At 46.5% G+C, this 15,278-nt stretch overlaps 4 protein-coding genes across 4 annotated transcripts; 3 read left to right on the top strand and 1 right to left on the bottom strand.

The window, feature by feature from the left end:
• Window positions 1-208: 208 nt before the first annotated feature.
• Window positions 209-2,020, top strand: F4817DRAFT_323008 (GroES-like protein). Its single transcript, XM_049301471.1, has 4 exons — window positions 209-668; window positions 737-747; window positions 810-1,167; window positions 1,264-2,020. The coding sequence occupies exons 1-4, from the start codon at window positions 542-544 to the stop codon at window positions 1,761-1,763; spliced, it is 996 nt and encodes a 331-aa protein (XP_049164077.1). The 5' UTR covers window positions 209-541; the 3' UTR covers window positions 1,764-2,020.
• A 7,092-nt stretch (window positions 2,021-9,112) lies between these two features.
• F4817DRAFT_11263 (uncharacterized protein) lies at window positions 9,113-10,026 on the top strand. Its single transcript, XM_049297497.1, has 2 exons — window positions 9,113-9,380; window positions 9,443-10,026. The coding sequence occupies exons 1-2, from the start codon at window positions 9,330-9,332 to the stop codon at window positions 9,938-9,940; spliced, it is 549 nt and encodes a 182-aa protein (XP_049164076.1). The 5' UTR covers window positions 9,113-9,329; the 3' UTR covers window positions 9,941-10,026.
• An 879-nt stretch (window positions 10,027-10,905) lies between these two features.
• Window positions 10,906-13,208, top strand: F4817DRAFT_11246 (uncharacterized protein). Its single transcript, XM_049297495.1, has 2 exons — window positions 10,906-11,375; window positions 11,444-13,208. The coding sequence occupies exons 1-2, from the start codon at window positions 10,992-10,994 to the stop codon at window positions 12,938-12,940; spliced, it is 1,881 nt and encodes a 626-aa protein (XP_049164075.1). The 5' UTR covers window positions 10,906-10,991; the 3' UTR covers window positions 12,941-13,208.
• Window positions 13,209-14,489: 1,281 nt separating this feature from the next.
• Window positions 14,490-15,106, bottom strand: F4817DRAFT_11240 (uncharacterized protein). The gene has a single exon (XM_049297493.1). It carries the CDS (start codon window positions 14,891-14,893, stop codon window positions 14,591-14,593), a length of 303 nt encoding a protein of 100 aa, XP_049164074.1. The 5' UTR covers window positions 14,894-15,106; the 3' UTR covers window positions 14,490-14,590.
• Window positions 15,107-15,278: the final 172 nt, after the last annotated feature.

Here is a 15,278-nt window from a genome sequence, read left to right as displayed (position 1 = left end):
TTACTTTGAGATTCGGGAAGGATCAATAAGGTTGTAAAGATCAACCTTGCCTATCTATTGCTGCGGGGTGTTAGTAAGAGCTGGTAGGCTGGAAATAGATCAGCCCGATCAGCCCGATCAGCCCCTCGCATCCCGAGTCCCAAAGGAGAAGCCGGAAGAGAATTACAACCTGTCGCAAACTTTAAAGGGTTGAATATACGATGACATCAATAGATTAGCAAAGCATAATTATAAAGGAAAGAAATAGAAAGATATAATACATTTGTCATTAGCTCACCTATCGCCGAATTAGAAATGAACAATACCTGTTGTAATCGGTGTTTGTCCTTGGCTACATACCAGCGGTCTAGCTCTGGGACACAGAGGCCTACTACCTACATAGCTGACATGCATGCCTACCTACCTAGGTACATATAAAAGAACACCAGATCTCGAGCATAAACTCAATCATCATCTCAACAACCTCAACCCTAACATCACTATCCTTCTACCGTATAAATTTGCAGTAAAATCCCCTTAAACAACCTACCCCCTTTCCATCATGACTTCCTTCACAGTCTACAAAGGCTCCAAAAACGGAGTCACTAAGAGCTCTGCCACCAAGCCAGAAAACCTCACTGGTGATAAAGTGTTGATGAGGATCACGGCGTCTGGATTATGCGGTACTGGTAAGTCTTTTACCCCTATTCATCTTACGTACTAGGTACGAGCAATAGTAGCTAACAAATCTCAACAGATCTTCACAGGGTTCGTAGAAACATACCTACACTTACACATCTTACGCATGCCATGACTAACAAAAGCCACAGTTACACGATGACGTTATCCTCGGGCACGAAGGCGTCGGTATTGTTGAGGCAGTAGGTCCGAACAGCAAGTACCTGAAGAAAGGTGACCGCGTGGGCTTCGGTTATCAACACGACAGCTGCGGTAATTGCCGGAACTGTCTGACGGGGAACGAGACTTACTGCGTCGATCGCGCTTTGTATGGTACTGATAAGGTCGACCAAGGAAGCTTTGCTTCTCACGCTGTCGTCCGTGAGGCGTTTCTGCATAAGATCCCGGAGGGCATGAGTGATATCGATGCTGCTCCCCTGCAGTGCGCTGGCGCTACGGTGTTTGCCGTTCTGCAGGCTTATAATACGCGGCCTACTGAGACTGTTGGTGGTAAGTCTCTTCGGGCGGGGTTTATTACTCCTTTTCAATATGTTTTGGACATCATCCAACCCTGAAGAATACAGCTGCTAACTCCACCAATTGCAGTCATTGGACTAGGCGGCCTCGGCCACTTAGCGATTCAATTTGCAGCCAAGATGGGAAACCGCGTCATCGTTCTATCCGGCTCGGACAGGAAAAAGGACCAGGCCATGAAGCTCGGAGCCCACGAGTTCGTCTCCATCAAAGACAAGGACAAGCTCGAGGTATCGACCCTGATCGACCGGCTGCTAGTCACGACGTCCGCGCAACCGAGCTGGGAACTTATCCTGCCGATCATGGCTCCGGGCTCCGCCATATACCCCCTCTCCGTCGACTCTGGGAACCTCGAGATCCCGTACATGCCGCTGATATTCAAAGGCATCGGCGTGCAAGGGTCTCTCGTCGCGTCGAGGAATGTCCACCGGGAGATGCTTGCGTTTGCGGCGCTGCATAATATTAGGCCGATTACCGAGACGTTTCCTATGACGGAGGAGGGTGTTAAGGAGGCGATTGATAAGCTGGAGCGTGGGGATGTCCATCTTAGGGCGGTGTTGACTGTGGCGTAGTTGGGAAGGGAGTTGGATCTCGTTGCTGGCTGTCTGGGGACGCTTAATTAAAAGGGCGTATGTGTATAGATTTGGCGCTGGTTAGAGGAAAACAGAAACTGGAGAGGGGTTAATTAGGGGAATTAGAGTATAAAATGTCGAATTGGAAATAATTGCTAGAAGCTTCATACTCAAGTCCCTGTCCTGGTACTCTTTCGTTCCCTGTGGGATATTGCAATCGCTACACCAACGCGTAGCTGTAAGATAGGGGTAAATTTTGCAAGTCCGTCAATTCGTTAGTCGGCACCCCTGTCTACCTCTTCTCCTGATAGTCCACTCTAGATGCCGAATTTTATATTTATTAAGGTATTGTCCATTAGAGTAAATAGTTTAGCTTAGTATAGAGCATATAGCGAAAGGTCTACATTGGCCACGCCACGCACTTCATGTCAAATAAAACGTCTAGGAGCTTAGAATAGGGGTATAGTATGAATAAGGGGTATGAGACAATTTGATGAAATTCTAACCAGAAAGACTGAATATATTTTTCGAGGTTTAGGGAAGGGCTTACACAGCAGAGGAACGATTGAGTGCGTCTAGCTGAAGCCGGGTAACTAAAACTACCTATCCTCAACTAAGGACTACTTCCACTCCTATCTATCATCCACTTAAGACACCTAAGAGCCTTCATACATGATACTCGTAGACTCTTCACTAGCTACTGCTTTCTATCATAAAACACCACCCCAGACTTTACTATATATATAGTCCCTTGAGTGAAATATTTTACATACGGAAACTAATAGTGTTTACAGGACCTGAAGTGACGCGTTTAACTACATTATCGCGCTGTTTTTATTTTAATGAGTATTTAGCATGTTAGAAGAAACTATTGAGAGACGACAACAAACGCTATTTTCTAATATAATACTAAATGAGCTCTATAGGATTTAACTAAAGACTCAATTGAGATTTTATTCTTCGAGGCTACCATTACCCTCTCCTAAAGTAGAGTTATTAGATTGGAAAACTTACTACCACAGCATACATATGGTGACACAGGGAATAAGAGAATGCTTCTTACAAAACATCTATACTAAATGGGGAGTTCTCTATTACCGCACCAAAATAAGAATTTACATATCAGGGCAATACTTTTCAATAATTGTACATCTTTAACGGTCCATAACTGATACTACAGCATATCTAATTCAAGCCACACTTAATCCAATTTATTCGAAATTCGGTGATATAAAATACCTCGCCGCAATACGCAAACTCAAGCAACTATCTGACTAACTACCTAACCTAGATATATTACAGCCCATGTTTCTCTTAACCTCACGCCGCCGTGGTATTACACCGTTCCAGTATCCAAACAAACGCGGATTGCTTCCCTTCCTGCGCAGCCATCGACATACCCAAGCGAGTATCTTGATCGGTAGCTTAGCTTAGCCCCTCGGCTCCAAAGCGTCCTTCTAATTCCGGCCCTTGTCGGCGTGGCGTGCGCGACAAGCAGAAGCGTTGCATAGGTTAGGTAGGCTTCCTAAGTATGGTATGTATATCCAGACGAACCTTTCGAATGCCGGGCATACCACGGATTGCGACGTGACGGTGTGTCGGGGTCCTACGTAGGTGGCATTTTTACCGTCGCAGTCGAGGCTTCGACCGGCGGGCCATCCTAGATATACATACATACATACATACATACATACCTACATATATACATATATAAGTTTCAACTCGGCTAAGTCAGGAACGCACGCACGCGTAGGTTAGCCGTCGTCGTTAACCCCGATCTCGCTAATGTCGATCTCATGCTGTGCTCTGCACCCTGGCCCCGTTGTCTCAGGCTAAAAGGCGACGATGGGTCTTATGTGGCTTGATATAATTGGGAGCAGCTGTGATGCGACTCTGCTGTAGGCGATCTGATAATGCGCGAGTTAAACGCACATCTACGCTGAGCAGTAGGTATGATAGAATTAACAAAACTATTATAGAGTGGTTACTCGAGTTGGGGTTGACCACCGCCACGGTAGTAAGTTTGTTGAGTTCACCCTCCCCTATCGTGTTCACGACAGCTTCTTAAAACAGTTAAATGCATTGCAGACGATTCTTGTGCTTCTCAGTGGCGCGGAGGGCTCCCCTGAAGTCCAATTAAAGTTCAGCGTCGGAAGCCGAAACTGAAGTATCATCTAGATCGACATACGATCTTCACCTTTCTTGGGAGGAACTGCATACCTACCTATATAACACTTGAAGAAGATCACGGAGATGCTAGAAAATGGAAGCCCCTAAGCTACACCCTCGCATATATTATAAGTTCCAGCAGTGCATTCTGTTTTCTTCCCCGGTTCTATTTCGTAATCCTGATTATGTATGTCAATGTTAAGGTAGCACCTATGCGCCGACGATCACGATTGCACAATCCCCGTTATTAGATTCTATTGATCAGGCGGAGAAACATACGGCGCATGCATCCTACCATGTTTGTTTCATCAGAATGGAGAGGGCGGTTATAAAACTGCTTACCTATGTATAAGTGATAGGTATACTCGGCGCAGGATGGGGGAATGGCCACATATCAAGCCACTCACTCGGAGGATTTTCTAGATGCTTCTCTTCTCGTGTCTCCTTCGATATGCCGTCATATTCCCGTCACATCGGACTGCCATCTCCGCATTCCTCATCAGTAACGATCCTGCACTGCGTGGATGGACACCTGCGATGCAACTATCCAAACCGAAGTTATACACGGCAGCGGGCATTCCCGGTATCATGTCCTGTACCCCGCGTATCAATATAATATCCATCGTCGTATAGGTGCCGTTCCGACGCGTTGCGTTATCTTCTAATCGGGAAGTTAATATTATGCAATAGAATATTCTGCATGCTACCGAAATATTCATACTCGATCTCTACGCCTCGCAAAAAGTTGACTATAGTAGTCATAATACTCCATTCTCTGATTTTTACTGGACAAGGTGAGTATCAAGGACAAGAGTATTGACAACTGCTATCAGTATATCCGTTCAAGCTGGCCACCAGCGGTTACATACTCGTTACGAAGTGGAAGAGTCATAAATGAGATATTTCCAAGCTTGAGGACCACTGGACGACATATAATACCTCGAAAACCTTGGCGACTAGGGCAGTCGAATTCGCTAATGTGATATAGCAAACATCTAGCTTACCCGGCATAGAGACCGTATGCTCTATGATGCTAGGTAGTAGACATCACGCTGAGGTCCACGTACTACGCATGAGCGGGGACGAGTCAGAATGCGGAGAGCTTCGACGTTCGTATGTTGTGCGACTCGAATTGGGCTTTAATAGCTGACATATATATGTTGGCATAAGGGAATCGCTTGTTCTCTTAGGTAACTTAAACCTGAGGAAGACAAGGGAAGTTAGAACGGCCCCCGGATGTCAAATTACCTGCAGTAGTGGTGAAGGGCCTGTCTATTCCAGGGGCTAAATGTCGCTCTTTTGGTATAGATAGGTTCTCCAGCTGAGCTATCTCGACCTGGTGGCTACCTAGGTAGTCCTGTTACTAACAGAATGAAAACCAAAGTAGTGGTACGGACAAGCCTTTAGGTTACCTAACACGATCTTGCGTCAGCAACCGACTCTGTCGTACATCGAACGCGAACGGATACACGTAGTTGGGCTTTTTCTAATATGAACTAGGTAGTGAGGGGTCGATGCTGTGAAACCTCACAATAAAAGCTTCGTGCGGATAATATAGTCTCATTCTCATATTCAGATGATTTGGATACTCATCGATATATTATGTCAAAATTGAACGTATGGCGGTGGACTATAAAAATCACTAATCACGCTTTAATATTTTAACCTAGACTTTTTCTAAAATTTCGGTGGAGGTTTAGTCTATGTTTACCGGCCATATGGTTCGCGCTAGAGTATGTAGTTAGTATGCTCCAGCTCTGACGTCGATGATTAAAACCGACCGTCCTCATATTCAGACGGTCTTGTTGACTCCGTAATCCTCGGGCTTGAATCTTCCACGGCTTTAGACCAGTGAGGAAATCCAAATAGAAATCGAGGTTCTCTACTATAGACAAGGGAATACGTATGATATAGATAATTGAATTGCAAGTAGATAGCCTTGAGGCTGATATCATCATCCATTTTGACTTTTAGGCAATGCGGCTTTAACATGCGGAGCTTTTGGCCGGTCATCTCGATCTTGATTTTCTAAATTAAATCTACATTTACCGACAATTGTTTGCTACCGGGCATGACAAAAGCCGTCCTGATGCAATTGATAAGCAGGTTTAGGAGATTGCTAAACAATTAATAGTTAACGATTTCGTTGGTAATTAGTACATACAGTCTAAATATCGCGAATAGAGACATATCATGAAATATCGAATCTATCGAATATTTTCAGAGAAAAATAATCATGAACACAACATATTGCTTGAGAGTTGATATACTTCGGACCTAGGCTGCTAGGTAATTGATCGTTTCTGCTGAATCTGTCCCAGGAGCATGGGTAGATAGACGCGCGTTCTTGGCATCCTTTTTGGCGGAACGTGGCGTCGCGGGATGACAAGAAAATATCGATTTTTTTTTATCTGTACGACCGCGAATTCGTTTGATTGTGTGTAGCCTCGTGGGGGCTTTTTGACATGTGAAAGTCAACTGGCGGATCGTGAGATATAAATTGAAGTGGGGCTTATATATGTAAGTACAACAGATAGTACGGATCCGTAAATGCATCATACTAACAATAATGTACTAACAATGAGAATCTCGTGAAAGAGACAAGGGAATCATCATGCAGCATCGGAATCGCGCAACCCTTCAGGTTCCATCGGTATCCATCAAAGAACCCCTGGATCGTCCGATAGCCCCCGACGAGTACGGCGGTGCTTGCAAATGAAGCTCCTCGGTTTTACATAGTGGTTCGGACGACAAGTGGCGAATGGGTTGATTATCATTCTATCGTCTTGAACCGAGGCTGTTGAAGTTTTGCGAATAGCTACCTGACTATGATACATACTACATAGGTATAGTATGAGTATTGCTCGGCGTAATAGATGGATCTGGACTTGATAATATTTGGAAACCATCGAAGGCTCCTAAGACGATGGATACGGCAAGACGATGGATACGGCACGCCTCCGGAAATTTGTCCAAGGTCTTAGAAGGGAAGTTTAAGCTAGATGCGAGTTAATAATACCTCGGCGCTTAGACACGTCTGGCTAGTAATAAAATGCTGCAGCTCGTAGTTCATATGCCAGAAGTAGATTTAAGTTAGACCGATCAAGACGAGGGACTTGCCGGCCCATTCGAAATCAAGGCGTGCCGCCGCCACGCTTCCATTCGCCGAAGTGTGGACTTATCCTTGCCGAGTTCACCTAGCGAAGGATCAATTGCGAGCCAATTGCCCACAATACCTACATAAGGTAGACTAGGTTAGGTTAGCTACACGGTAAGAAGGTGTATTTAAGGTAAGTATTGCATATGACGGCGTCTTGATGTAAATATGGTCGGTCTTGGCTCGATTTTATATGAAGGTAATTCCCATCCGGTATGCTTAAAATCGAGACTCGGATCGGATTGGATGGGGCACGTAACCTTTTAAAACAGACATTCAATGAGAGAGCACGGTGCTAATAAGATCTTGATGTGCCTTTCCGAGATCCTTACATACCGGTGTAATATGTAGTCCTATAAGGATAAGGCAGTTGATGTCTTAAGCTGGTTCACGATAAAAGGTACAGGAATGTAACGGAGTACGTAACGTGCGTGCGTATCTAAGATAGGCGAACCGAAGAAGACGGATAGATACACTACATAGGAACAAGGATAATGATTGCGAATGCGAATATGTAGATAGATGTTGTACCATACATAGTAGTGGTGTATACCTGTGGTGTAGAGGTGAGAGGTAAAGAAAAGTTCCGAATCTTTCACATGCCAAATGACAAGGGTAAAGATTAGGTAGGCTGGAGGGGCCATAGGCCATGGGGGCTTCCTCTACGTTACGAGTCTACAGACAATCCCAAAGTTCCCCCGGTCCTACAGCCCAAACGCTAACTTATTATGGTAAGATACGGGCCACAATTATTTTATTGGATTTGATTGGTTACATTTTAAGGTCCCATATTAGACTAATCTAACGATTCAATTCAATTCATTCAGTTGTCAAAATATAAGAAATTCATTAACGAAATAATCACGAAACAGGGGGTAATTAGCCAGGGCCGAATGATTGCATGTGTGTAAGGATAAGTATGTGTGGTGCGAAATGCGAAGTGCGAATAGCTTCACGTATTTGGTTATCTAATCTGCTATCTACCTATCAGCACGTGACCTGGTCCGTGTAATCCGTCGTACTTAGAATTTTTTTTAAAAAATAAAAAATAAATTAATTAATTTCGAATTAATCTATAATCAATCTTTAATTGATTAGTAATCAATTAAAAATCAATTATTTTATTTTATTTTAAAAGTTGAGCCTAAAGGGCGCTAGAGCAAATCCGGACAGTAGGCTTTACCATCTTGGGTTAGCGTTTGGGCTGTAGGACCGGGGCAACTTTGGGATTGTCAGAGTACTCCTACGTTACGTGTACTAGACAAATACCTACATAATTCTTTCTTTACCCCCTGTAAATTCACCGGGATTAGTATGTACTGTATCTTTGCCTGTGACACATGTTATCGCCCCTCCGACGTGTACTTGACCCGCCAGCGGATCTACGGCAAGCCTTCAGGTACCGCATTCGAAGCTTACAGCTTGCTCTTACCTGCTTGCTCTTACCTAGCTGCTGAAGCTCGATAGCTTAGGAGGTAGGGACCCGCTGGAAACACGGCGGCACTAGAGGAGTTCTGCGCTGGTGACTTCATTGGTTCAACGGCACGGAATGCGTCAATAATGGATACCTTAAAGAATGGCGGCAATTCTGTACCCAACACAAAGGCGTGATGCGACTCTGCCATGTCTGTATGTATGATAACCATGTAATGTACAATGTACAATACATATACAAAATGGCGCCAGGTACATTATGTAAAAACTGATTGTACTGGGACCAAATAGAGTCAAGGCATTCTTACGTGTGGTGTAATAAGGCAAAGGAGGGAAGCACATGTTAAAAAAGAAATGTTCGCGCCGGAACATCGTCAAGCTCGACTACCTATTTATTGTTTTAAAAGCACCCCATTTCACCTGACTGCCTATATAATGCCTTATGCCTGTCTCATCCCGCATTTTTGCCTTTTTGCCTTTTAACGGACTTCATCTTTTAAGTTATTAGTCGCTGATTTCTTCAACCTTGATCGACTTCCCTCCTTCTCTTTCTTTACATCATTTCATCTCATCCCACCCAATCTTATCCCGTTTGATCCAGCGAACAAATAAGCCTCGATTGAGCTTCCTTCACCTTCTTCCACTCCCTCCTCTATCTCCCTAAATCCCTAAACAAATCATCGTTGTGACCCAACAACTTACCTACGCTCGCGCTCGCCCTTGAGCTCCTTTTATCTATTTCCCTTCCTCAACATTTTTATCTCTCTACTCAGGTCCTCCTACTAGTTAGGTGACTTAGCCCAACGATGGCTGCCCAAGTCAACGGCGAGGTTCATCCATCATCCGCGACTCTGTCGGTAAGCTTACCGCGCTTCCATCTGAATCTCATTATACAGGACCGGAACTAACGTCGGAGCAGCACATCAGAGGATATCCGGTGGTCAACGACAGCATTGCCTTCATTAAAGGGAACCCCTACGGCCAGAAGTCGATAGAGCTAGGTGATACTGCCTACAAAGCCTTCGCTAAGCCGGTGTTTCCGTACTTTTCCAAGCCGTACCAATATGTCTCTCCTTACATTAAGAAGGCCGACCAGATCGGCGAGGATGCCCTGAACAAGATCGACGAACGTCTTCCCGCCCTGAAGAAACCGACCGGCGAGCTGTGGACTGATGGTAAAAACCTCTTCTTCTTCCCCGTCCGCAAAGGGCTGGAAACCAAGGACCATGTCTTCGACATCTATAACTCCGAGTATAAGAAGGTTGGAGGTGATGGCCTAGTAACATCTAGCAAGGCGCTTGTCTCGGCTGGCCTCGTTGTTACAAGCGAAGCGCTCACCTGGATTGGTGACCTGCTCCGAGCCGGCAAGGTACAGGCCAAGGAAACAGGCAATGAAATACGTCAAGCAAACCATTGAAATATCACTGAAGGACAAAAACGCTTAACATAGGAATAGGGGGCGATTCTCGGCATAATCTCTTTCTTTTGATACCATGCATCTCTCCTCTGTCATCAGTTTTCGAAACGGAAGTTTTAGGTATTCAAGTTGGGAAGTAGTCTGTCTGCCAGGTAATCTTGGGGAGGCTGTATGATGGGCATATGTGGCTTGGACTTTAGGCATTCACATTCGCTTCTCATCCTCACGCTTGGGAAGAGTATTCGGCGTCGGGCGAGTCGTATCCACCGAGATTGTGGGACTTCGATTCAGTTGTGTTCTTGGTTTATTATTAACTTTTTTCTTACTCCTGATTGCCGAGATGCTCACGAAGAGAAGGTCGAGATGTACACGTAGGGATAGGAGGGGAAAAGGCGCGGACAAAATCGTATAAAACTGAGTCGTGTTTAATGACCTGTATGAGAAGATAACAGATTTTTGATCCTAATATGTCTAGTGCCTCTTATTTTTTTTGTGTCCTGTTCTCCAATTAGTAAAAATAAATGTGCTTACATGACTTCAAGTCAGATTCGTTCCGCCGTATAGTAGCATCATGGTCGATCAATGTTGTTGAGAGGAGAATAAAATTAGTGAACTACCTCCTAGGTACATAATTCAATCATACAATTCATGTGGATCGTTTATTTAACGGCTGACAAAAATTAATAGAATTTATTCTACGAGTGCTAACGGTCGGCGCACGGAATATATGGGGCCACAAATGTCCCTGTTCCAGCTGTAGTATGACCTTTCAGACCGTTAGATAACTGTCAATTAATCACGTGGCTCCGTATTTATTGACCTGGCAACGCGTTTATCTCGAGGATAAACATAGCGACCCGCTATCACCAGATTTCTAAGTTGTCACCTCCACTTATCACTGCTCAACCACACACAGTAATCTTTAACACATTCCACAACTTTAAGGTGGCTTTTCAAACCCAATGCTGCACATAATCGCTTCTTCCTCAGAATAACATTTAATCTGTCTTGTACCTACTATACAAATCCGCAAGTGCAAGCGGGTAAACAAATGATTCACGTCGAAAATTCGTCTAGCGTGCCAGGTTCGCCTGGTGCGGCACTCCAGCCTTCATCTCCTGACAAAGTTAATCAACAGCGCGAAGCCGCCCCGCCATCTCCCACGAAGTCTGACCACCTTCGCGATAGCGACGTACACGACAAGATCCGCCAATTCAATAACTTAGCACACCTTGGCCCCGGAGGCGCGGCATCGATGTCCAGACAACTTGAACGAAAGACGGCCGACGCCGCCTTAAAACGAGCCATGATAGGACGCGAAGAAGCAGAGGCTGAGATGCGCCGCTATCGTGAAGAGGCCAGGGCCCTGCGACGACAAGTCGAAGAGAGCCGCGGTCGAGAGCGCAAAGTAGGCGAAAGGTTAGAAGATGTCATGGTAAGTTTACTAAAGCTAGAACACAATTCATCCTTGGTAGAGTACTTACGCTAATCGTTAATCAACAGGAGAAATATGGACAAGCAAAAGAAACTCTCCAACACAGCAAAACGATTTGGGAGAAGGAAATTCGACACGCGCGCAAGGAGGTATTCAAGACACAGTCATCTATTGTTAAGCTACAAGAAGAACTCAAAACTGCGCGAAGTTCTTGCAAGTCTGTTGAAGAGTCCCTAGCAAGGGAGAAGGATCTTAGCAAGGCTAGAGAGCAGGAAGCGTTTAAATCCCGCTATCAGCTAGCCGAAATACAAGAGCAGCTAGAGAAGGCCCTCGAGCGCATTGCGTTTGTCGAGCAGGAGCGCGATGCCTACAAGGATGCCGCCAAGAGCGAAGAGATTGCTAGGATCGCTGCCGAGGGACGTCTACCGCTCCCGCCGGAGGATCCGGATAGCGAATTCGCGTCGCCTAAAAAGGAGCGTTTTTCTTTGTCGGCAGTCGATATTCTTTCCTCGGCTGCGAGTGAAGAGGAGATCGAAGAGTTAACACGTTTGTGGCAATGGGAGAGGCAAAGAGCTGACCGAGCCCAAGAACATCTAGAGTTTGTGCAGGCTGAGTGTCAACTACGATGCTGCTCCTGTGTGAAGTCTCGCTCGCGGAGAAGTCTAGCTGCCTCTGCACGTCAAGAACGGACCGGGCCAGTTACGATTGTGGACCCGGCAGACCTTATGATTTTAGGCCAGGAGCCCAAATCCGTAGAGCAGCCTATCTTTACTAAATCTAGAAATTCAGAGTACAATCAAGGTCAGGAACAGGAGCAAGCAGGACAACAAGAACGAGAGCTACCGCCACTAGAGAAGAGAGAATCGCAGATAGAAGATGTTGTACAACAGGAGGCGCCGAGAGAACGAAAGGAGCCCAGGCGTTCGACTATTTTTGTTCCTTCTGAGGGGATCTTCAGGACTATCTCGCAGCAGGACCTACACATAGTAGAGAAGTCTGAGGATTCCCCCTGCGAGCCAACGACCCCAAAAGATCCCCCACCAAGCCATTCTTTTTATTCTCGAACTCCATCCGTCGAGCCTCCAACATTTGCCTTGATGGCGCAGGAGCGCACTTCCCTCCTCTCACTCCTCAACGCACCGCGTCAAAGCGAATCTAACTACCCTATGATGAATATCCCGACCATGCCACTAGAAGGTCCTAATCGCTCAGACTCGGAAGAAGATGCCGAAGAAGCAGCCCGCCCGAAAGTTGAGATGGAACCAGATGAGGATACACGACCTCACAGCACTGCTGCCTTCTACACAGTAACAACTACTACGACAGTTCCTATTCGAGAACCAACTAACCAAAACCGTGTTCCGTCATTCGATGTCAATAACCCGACCCTTGCACCAACAATGACGCGCGAGGAAGCGCTAGCGCAGATTAGAGAGCGCCGCGGTAGAGCTAGGAGTGCTGCGCAAGGCCTAGCCACGCCCCGGAGGCAGATGATGTCAGGAACGGGGGACAGAAGGGACGTCAGTGCGCCGGCGGCTCGAGCAGCTAAGGGGCGATCCGCCTAGCGAGACTTACCTTCAGTCAACTTACACGTGTAGTTACGGTGGTGATCTGGCAAGAAAAATAAATGGCAGAGGGTGCGGGTGCCCAAGGCTTCGGGTTAAAAGCGAGGCGTTCGGCGGCTATCACAACTCGGTCAAAACTGCATTTCCATCGGCGTTGTTGTCCTCCAGAGAGAGGAGGGAGGCAGGAAAGGGGGAAATACCTAATGGAAAGGCGTTGGATTTTTTTTTTTTATTGTCAAAGACTTTTATTACTGCTGCGCGCTCCCTCTGATATCTTCGTTATTGCTTCCTTTGTATGATTACGACGTGAACGACGGTCTGGCGTTGAGGGACGGACTGACTGTTTGCTACGTAGCTCGTCTTACGGACGGGCAATGGAAGATACCTACCTAATCATACCACCTTCTTTTTTTCATATTTTTTTATAAAAAAAGCTGCTGAGTTGGCGATAGAGTTGGGTTCACCTCGCGGAACGACTACCCCTATAGCATAATATTGAGACTACGTGTTTGGATTAAAGTAGACTTGCGTTTGGCCTACTGCCTAGATATCCTCTGCGAAAATTTAAACGTTACTTTCGTTTCCCATCCTCTCCTTATGTTGGCCGTCTGTTGGGTTAGGTCGTCTAGAGGGTATAGAGCTAAGTTAGAGCATAGGCGAGGAGTTAAAGATAGGCATTAGGTGATTATCGTCGTCTATGACTTGATTTAAACGCATTTTGTCGTGTGCTGGTATTCCCGACTCGTAATAGTAGGTAGTATGATGACTTTGCAAGCACGCTCCTTTCTTGAAGCATCTGATACATAGTAACCCGGCGAAATAGTAGATAATGGGCACGTCGGTAGCATGGACTTATATACGGCCTACTTCTACACACCATGTATTCACTTTATTCAATAACCACGACAAAGCTATAACAAGCAATAAGCCAGCTCCAGTGTCATATCATGCATAGACTCACTCATCCCATCATTTACATTTACTTTTACTCAGGCTTAACCTTCGTCTCAGGAGACGGTATAGGCACCGTCCCGGTCCCCTCCAAAATCTTAACCGCATCCCCCGAAATCAAAACCTCCTCGATCCCAGTCCCCGCAGCATTCACCGTCACGCGAACCCGTATCTCGCTCAGCCGCCCCATCTCCACGCCCTGCGTGACTTCAAACGACCGCGTCGCCGTCGTCGCTGTCGACCCCGACACCCCACCCAACAAACTCAGCATCGAGCACAGCCCCGCAGCCGCCGACCCCGTCGCCGGATCCTCGCGACTCCCGAGATTGCGCGTTCGTAGCTTACGCGTCCCGTCCGCCGTGCGCCCCATATCAACGTATATAGAAATACGTAACAACCGGCCCGCTGCGCCAGCCCCTCGTCCAGCGCGGCCGCGGCGGCAAACGTATTCTCCGCGCCGACCAGATTCGCCGTCTTGTTTTCGCCAGGGCGTCTAGGTCCGGGAGTTGCGCCATGATGGCCGTCATGCTGTTGTCGATGCTAACGACGGGGTACCCCCCCATACATAGAGCCAGCGAACGGCAGGCGGTGGATATGGAAGTTATGCGCGACGGCGACCTGCGCGCCGGTCCCGCCATTCGGGTCCTGTTTGAAGGGCACGGGGCCGGCGCGGGTGGATAGGATTTTGGCGGAGCCTACCTAGGCGTAGGTGGTGCAGGAGGTAGTATAGTTTGCCGTGCCGATGGGTGGGGGTGGCCGGCGAAGGAAGGGGATCTCGGCGAGCGGGGTGAAGATTGTCGATGCGGGCGGTGCGGGCGCGGATGTCGGCGGGGGTCTGCTCGTGCAGGAATACCCGTCTTGGAGAGGTTTTAACTCGCGCGCGATGAGCTGTTTCTGGTCCTGGGTGAGTTGTGTGTTTGCTAGCACGTAGATGATGCCGAGGGGGGTGCCGCGGAAGGCCGTCTTGGTGAAGACGTCGAAGGTGGTGAATGTTAAGGCCATGGTTGTTGGAGTTTCTGGTTATGAGAGAGAGATACCTAATTTTTGCTGCTGTTTTATATATATATATATATATTTGAGACTCGAAATGGATTATCAGTAAAGATAATGCCGGTAGCTATACTCTATTATATGGGTAGTCTCTAAGCGGTCTTATTTGATGTTATTTTGGACCCTGCATATGTCGTAATGGTATTAAGTGATTTATGCGATTGGGGGGCCGCTTTTCGCTTGAAGTTGGTAACGAGTAGATAGTCGTATTCATATGTATAGTCTATACAATATAGAAACTAACTGCTACTTGCGGATATTTATCATATTCATGATCTTCTGTCTACATGTCTGTATCTATGCTTCGTAATTCGTACATCTCGAATGATGAAAGAGA

Source organism: Daldinia loculata, assembly GCF_022478755.1.
Source record: "Daldinia loculata strain CBS 113971 unplaced genomic scaffold F4817scaffold_1, whole genome shotgun sequence".
Lineage (NCBI taxonomy): Eukaryota > Fungi > Ascomycota > Sordariomycetes > Xylariales > Hypoxylaceae > Daldinia > Daldinia loculata.
Note: the sequence above shows the minus strand (reverse complement) of the source record. Positions and strands in the feature narration are given on the sequence as shown.